The following is a 7224-nucleotide window of genomic DNA, read 5'->3' as shown; positions in this document are numbered from 1 at the left end:
AATAAACACAAATTTGTTTTCGATTGTTTTATTTAAGTAGACCTTTAGACATAAAGGTTATTTTACAAAAGCAATTTGTAACGTTTTGTTGTTATTGTAGAAGTATAGAAAATAAAGCAGACATTCTTTCCTCTGTTATCACAATGTAGCCTAAGGGATCGCGCCGGCGCCGCCGAACCGAGAAGAGCAGTGTTGTGCTTTATATGAGATGTATATTTGCAAGAAATATTATTATTATTAGCCTATTAGAAAATCTCTTTATTTCTTTTCAATAATTTCAGCAGCGTGCAGATCCTCGTTTATGTCAGACTGTGGCAACAGCCTACCATATATCTATAATAACGAGAAAACATATCGTTTTTATGACATAATATGTCATTATTACGCGAGAAAAGATGTCGTTTTAACGAGAAAAGATGTCGTTTTAACGAGAAAACATCTTGTTATTACGACATAATTGAGTGGAAAAAATTATCTGTGTGTGGCAGCAATGCGCCACACAGAATGTTTATATTATATAATTTTATAACAGTATATTTTATAATATGATCTATCTATCTATCTATCTATCTGTCATGTAAATTATAAGTTATTTCATTTTTACCTACTGTAGAGCTTATTTAGGCAACGGCTGGATCTTAATAAACTTTTTGCCTTTAATATTTCATCTATTTATATATGTTTTACCTTTTGCAGAAATTATTGACAAAGAAAATGTAAAGGAGCAGATGGACTTAACTAAATATGAATTAATGAACATTTCAGATGAGACATCCAGTACATAATGAACAAGATGTGCTCTAATAACCCAACACAGAGACATAAACAGGTGCAGCCTACATATCATATACTCTCTAGATATTTATTTTGTCTCTTCGTCCAAATTATCACTCAGTTTTCTCTCTTTCAGATTTCCTCTGCACATTGTAACTCGTATGTATGTGTACGTAAGAGTTACATACACATATACTATGAATTTGAAGGAAAAAAAATAGTAAAATAATTAATAAAGTGAACATTTCATTTTTTAACTAAAGTAAAAAAAAATATTAAAAACACGGTATAAAAATGAAAATAAAAACAAAAGAATTTGCAAAAGAATGGAAAATAAACTGAACTATAAATGTGCACTAAAATAAGTGTGTTGAAGCCAAGTACCATCACAGTGTGTGTAGCAGAATAAGCTGATGATGAACTTCCCGGTTCAGCTGGTCAGTGTAATATTTCCATATGGCTGTGAGTTTTCAGTCATGCACAGCGTGAGTGTGTATAAATTGATCTCACACTCTCTGTGTGGCTCTCACTTTCTGTTATACTGAACATCTAGAGCATGACTGGAACCAACATGTGCACAGAAGCTGTATTCGCTGATCTCTGATGTTGAGATATAAGCCCCTCACACATGTCCGACTCTAGAACTCCATGATTTTCCCTCCAACTGTTTATCTTATAAATTACACAACTCCCACTTCATTGAGTGTCTGTGAAGCGTAACGGGAGTCTATCCACTACACTTCTGCTAAAGGCCTCCACGCTCAGCTGACTCCAATCTCCCACTGAGGAGCAGACCATTGGCTTGAGAGAGGGGGTCAGAGGTCATGGCTTAACAGGGTTAAGGGATTTTTTTTTTACAAGGGTGGGAGGATGTTCTCATAATTGGGTGGCCGCGATTGTGTGGTTGATGATGGTGTGGTGAGGTCCTTATTTTTTCCAACACCCAATGTCATTTAGGCTTCATAACCTAAAAATGTAAGCACTTTTGGTGTAACAAAAAACCTGTAATTACTTTTATTACTGTGTCTGTTCAAGACTACGGGATTTTTAAGAATGTCTTTTATTAGAGTTTTATGTGTAGACAGTAAATACAATTGGTCGGTAAGATTATTGAATGTTTTTATGCTCACCAAGGCTGCATTTATTTGATAATAAATAGAGTAAAACAGTAATATTATAAAATATTGTTACAATTTAAATATCACATCACATCAAAAATGGCATTAGTGTCTTTCTGCTTGGTTTATGGTCCATTATACTTCACTAACCCCAATGTCTTCATATCGCAGACCAGCTGAAGATCACTAATCTCCGTCTGAACTTAACCAAGCTGCACACTCTGGGTGATAACCTGCTGGACTCACGGACTGAGATCAAAGAGAAATATTACTATGCCATATATGAGCTGGTTGTCAGGGGCAACTGCTTCTGCTATGGCCACGCCTCTGAATGTGCTCCTATTGACGGCATCAGGGATGACATTGAGGGCATGGTGAGTAACAAAACTGTAGCTAGTTGTAGGGATGCGTAATGTACTAGTACCAAATTGGTTATTTCAGACAAAACTAGAATTTTTAGATTTAATGGTTTTGGTTAATATTAGATATTACCTTTGCTGTCATCTAACACTCACTGAAAGTTAATTTTCAAAAAGCCCTAATAATTAAATAACATTGTTAAATGTAATCTTTAGCAAATCTCAAAATGGATATCCATTTTCATACTGCACATTAAAATGTTGTAATGCCTAAATTCACTTGTAACATTTAAAACGGTTTAGTTTTTAGTGTTTTATTTACATATAGTTTATTTAGACAAAGCAGTATAGAATTTTAATATGGACCATTTATGTGTAATCGACCATAACATGAAAAAAATGATCAGCTTATTGTATCCGAAGGCAAACATTAAGTCACCAGAGAGGTTAATACTGCAAGAGAAGCTGAAAGTCAGTGTTTCCATCTCTAGGTACACGGGAGGTGTGTGTGCAAACACAACACCAAAGGACTGAACTGTGAACAGTGTGATGGCTTCTATAATGACCTGCCCTGGAGACCAGCTGAGGGCCGTAATACTAACGCCTGCAAGAGTAATTATGAAGAATCATTATAATATAGCTCATAAAGTACATAGAGACATACATCTCTTATGACGCGGTTAACACTTTCATCTTTTTCCCAGAATGCAACTGTAACGGTCACTCCAACCAGTGTCACTTTGACATGGCGGTCTATCTGGCTACGGCGAACGTCAGTGGAGGTGTGTGTGACAACTGTCTCCACAACACCATGGGCCGCAATTGTGAGACCTGTAAACCTTTTTACTATCAGGATCCAACTCGAGACATCAGAGACCCTGGAGTCTGCGTGGGTAAGTGTGACATGGGGCTAAATGCTAAACATATACATTTACAGTATGCATTATATATGATTGCTTATTTCTGTTCTCGCCGCCAGCCTGTGACTGTGACCCAGATGGATCTTTGAATGGAGGCATTTGTGACGGGCATGATGACCCCTCTCTGGGCATGATTGCTGGACAGTGCCGCTGTAAAGACAACGTTGAAGGCCCACGCTGTGATAAATGCAAGCCTGGTTTCTTTGGGCTCAGTGCTAGTGATCCTCGTGGCTGCCAACGTAAGTACGAGCCAATGGTCAATATTGTTTTTGGTTTTTTTTTACTTTTTTGTCTAAATGAGTCAGCTTAAATGCTACAATTGAATTTTGGCATCACAACATTAAAATGTACAGTATGAAAAATTATATTCATTTTGAGATTTGCAAAAAATTACACTTAAGAGTGCTATTCAATTATTAGTGTTTTTAAAGATTAACTTGAAGTGAGCATTAAAAAAACAGCTGAAAGTGTCTGAACAAATTAAGGTAATCTAAATGTAAAAATAGAGGAAATTATCATGAACAATTAAATGTACAATAGCATAGATAGCCAATGTAAGTAACAATTCAAAAGTTTGGTGTCGGAAATATTTTTTAATGTTTTAGTCTCTGTTCAATTTATTGCCTCCTTGCTAAATAAAAGTATTAATTTCTTTTAAAAAATCTTACTGACCCCAAATTTTTGAACAGTAATGTATTTTTATTAGATACTTTGACATTTCAGAGCACAGTTTTTTTAGTACTCTTGATACTCAATCTTGTCAATCTGTCTTTCTGTCACCGTTCTACTTTAGCATGTAAATGTGACCCCAGGGGTACGGTGTCAGGTAGCTCCCAATGCGACCCTGTTAGCGGAGACTGCTTCTGTAAACGCCTCGTCACTGGACACAGCTGCAACCAATGTCTGGTAAGAAGAGTTGAAAAATAAGATGGACTTTTTTAGTAGCTTATTATTCCCCATACACTTCTGTGAGAACATTTAGTTATCATCCACCAGATTGCACTGCATGATTTTAGTGATATACTTTGCATCCCCTCTACTGTGTGGTAACATGAAATAATAGTATTTGCTCTACAGTAGAGCTCTGTGTCTGCATTTAGCCCAAGGGTTTATGGAGGATGGTGTAGGTTTTCACACAGCTTAAAATGGAATGAGAGGAAGAGCTGCATCCTGAAATTAGACAAGCAATAAATGCCTGTTGTATTAGTGATGTCATTTCATTTTAAGGGCATGTACCATGGTAATTTGTTTCTATTTTTGTCATGGTATTTTTATATGGTAATTGATTAGCATGTCATGGTATATATCAAAGTATCATGGTATTTTTATTGTGGTTTATGTGTTGTTTTTGTTAGTATACATCACACCTGCTTGTGTTCTATGTCCTTTTCTTATAGCCTGAGCACTGGGCCCTGAGTCATGATGCCAGTGGCTGCAGAGGTTGTGACTGTGATGTGGGTGGAGCTACAGACAACCAGTCCGTATTTTTCAGTTTATGGGGATTCAGTCTTTTGGCAGTTTTTAAATTAATAACATCAAATTTAATCTTTTCACTTTGTGTCATTAACTGTCTGCAGATGCTCAATGGAAACAGGGCAGTGTCACTGTCGGAGTCATATGATTGGTCGCCAATGTAACCAGGTGGAGTCTGGGTATTTTTTCATGGCCCTCGACCACTACATCTATGAGGCTGAAAATGCCAAACTGGGTCAAGTAAGTACAGAAATGGGAAAAATAAGAAGATATTTGCTTTGTTTTTTAGCCCCATGTACAGTACTTCATCATTTTAAAAGGTATTTGAAAATATCAAAGGTGCATGCCAAGTGGCAAAAGGAAAGAAATACAGATGTCTTCCAAAAATATTATGATCAAATATTTCTTGAGGCCGATACATTAATTATTTAATATTAATAAATATTTAAATAAAAAATAAATATTCAAATACAATAAAAATATGATAAATAAAAATTCTCCACTATTTCATCTAAAGAAATTAAACGTAAAACAAAATGAACTAAAATCTGATTTAAATGCAAGTGAACTTCCACAACATTATAATGTACAGTTTTAAAAATGGATATTCATTTTGAGATTCACTAAATATTACATTTGTGTATATTTCATAGGGCTCTGTGTTTGAGGAGAGAGAGTACCAGCCGGGCCGTCCCGTCTCGTGGACAGGCACTGGGTTTGCACGGGCTCCTGAAGGTGGTACATTGGAGTTCGCCATTAACAACATTCCATATTCTATGGAATATGACATCCTCATTCGCTATGAGCTTCAGGTAGATTACATGTCTCCCCACTGGCTTCATAGGCTACTCAGAGAAGTGTGTTATGGGTATTATTATGTGCGTTTATGTGTTTTTAAAGATGCCACGGGACTGGGAGGAGGTCCGTGTAATGGTTATCAGACCTGGCCCCATACCTACCAGCAGTCCATGTGGAAATACCATCCCTGCAGATGATCTGCTGACCGTATCGCTCCCATCTGGTGCCAGGTCTGTGAAACACATGTACAAATGTTTAAAGGGTCAGTCCATCCAGGTCAGTACATTAACATTCTGTCATCATTTACTTATTCTCATGTTGTTCTTTTGTTCTTTTGTGGAACACAATAAAAGATATTTTGAAGAATGTTTCAACTGTTTTTGCCCATATAATGAAAGTCAGTGGGGTCCAAAACAACATAAGGCATCATTGACCTTCATTACATAAACAAAAAACAATTTTTCAAAATGTCTTTTTTTTCCCGAAAAAGAAATAAAGTCATACAAGTTTGGAATGTCATAGGGTGAGAAATTTATGCACTTTAATTTTTGGTGGACTATCCCTTTAAGCAAAACAAGTAATGTTTTCCTTCTCTTGTATTCCAAAATCTTCTCAGTTTTGCTTATAATACAGATTTGATCACTTATTTTTTGTTTTATTGTTGTTGTTTGTTTTTTTGCTTTAATGTTTTTGTTTTATTTCTTTTGTTTGTTTTTATTGTTGCTTTTTATTTGTTTTGTTTGTTGTTTGTTGTTGTCATTTGTTTTTGTTGTTGCTGTTTCTTGCTTTTTTGTTTATCCTTTCTTTCTTTCTGATGCAGGTTTGTGGTTCTGCCTCAGCCGGTGTGTTTGGAGAGAGGAGTGAGTTACAAACTGCGTGTGGAGTTCATCCGTTATGCTGACAGGAACAGCATAATTTCCTTGACTAATGCCTTTGTACTTGTTGACTCTGTAAGCATCAATCTGTGATTTTATTTAGCTCTTATGAGGTCTTCTTCATGTTCTGTCTAATTTTGACTTGTTCTTTCATCGCTTCACCTCCTCAGATTGCCCTTCTCCCTCGTTACTCTTCTCTAGAGATGTTTACTGCGGGAGACCCTGCCTCCGTCACACGGAAGCAGAGCTACGAGCGTTACCGCTGCCACGAGACTGCCAAGAGTGTGTCCCGTCCACAGATGAGTGAAGTGTGTGCTAAACTCATCACCAGCATGTCTGCCCTCATTAACGACGGCGCGCTGCGTGAGTGTCAGCAGAGAATGTAGGGTCTGAGATGGGAATATTGGTGTTTTTACTTATTGTTATTAAGACAAGAACATTGATCCCACAGCTTGTGAGTGCGATCCTCAGGGTTCGCTCAGCTCTGAGTGTGATGTCCGTGGGGGTCAGTGCCGCTGCAGGCCCAACATATCAGGCCGGCGCTGTGATAAATGTGCACCAGGAGCTTACGGCTTTGGCCCTTCCGGATGCAAACGTATGACAAATATTTTCCCTGCTGTGGTGCATGAGTAACATTTTGATAAAATGTATTTTTGTTTGTTCTTCTTTGTGTTTTTCCCCTTTGTTTCTTTTCTTATTAGTTTTTTATTCTTTTGTTTTTCTTTATTCCTTTTTCTTTTGTTTGTATTTGTTTTTCTTTTACTGTTTTGCTTTTTTGTCGTTGTTTTTTCCTTTTTTCTTTCTTTCTTTTTTGTTTGTTTTTCTCTCTCTTGTTTTCGCTGCTTCTTTTTTGTTTGTTTTAATATTTTGGGGGGGGGGGGGGGGGTTTTTTGTTTTTTTTTTTTTT

At 36.7% G+C, this 7224-nt stretch overlaps 1 protein-coding gene across 3 annotated transcripts in view; it reads left to right on the top strand.

Annotated features, from left to right (window-relative positions):
• Nucleotides 1-7224, top strand: part of LOC107699592 (laminin subunit beta-2-like) — a 45016-nt gene that overhangs the window by 22104 nt on the left and 15688 nt on the right. For all 3 annotated transcript variants that reach the window (XM_016500900.1, XM_016500901.1, XM_016500899.1), the window contains 12 exons: nt 2064-2266; nt 2743-2863; nt 2956-3144; nt 3231-3410; nt 3965-4077; nt 4569-4648; nt 4749-4884; nt 5298-5456; nt 5545-5672; nt 6263-6392; nt 6488-6680; nt 6769-6912. In XM_016500900.1, coding sequence (XP_016356386.1) covers nt 2064-2266; nt 2743-2863; nt 2956-3144; nt 3231-3410; nt 3965-4077; nt 4569-4648; nt 4749-4884; nt 5298-5456; nt 5545-5672; nt 6263-6392; nt 6488-6680; nt 6769-6912 — 1776 coding nt within the window. The remainder of the gene's footprint in view (nt 1-2063; nt 2267-2742; nt 2864-2955; nt 3145-3230; nt 3411-3964; nt 4078-4568; nt 4649-4748; nt 4885-5297; nt 5457-5544; nt 5673-6262; nt 6393-6487; nt 6681-6768; nt 6913-7224) is intronic.

This window comes from Sinocyclocheilus anshuiensis, unplaced genomic scaffold, assembly GCF_001515605.1.
Source record: "Sinocyclocheilus anshuiensis isolate Anshui unplaced genomic scaffold, SAMN03320099.WGS_v1.1 scaffold879, whole genome shotgun sequence".
NCBI lineage: Eukaryota > Metazoa > Chordata > Actinopteri > Cypriniformes > Cyprinidae > Sinocyclocheilus > Sinocyclocheilus anshuiensis.
Note: the sequence above shows the minus strand (reverse complement) of the source record. Positions and strands in the feature narration are given on the sequence as shown.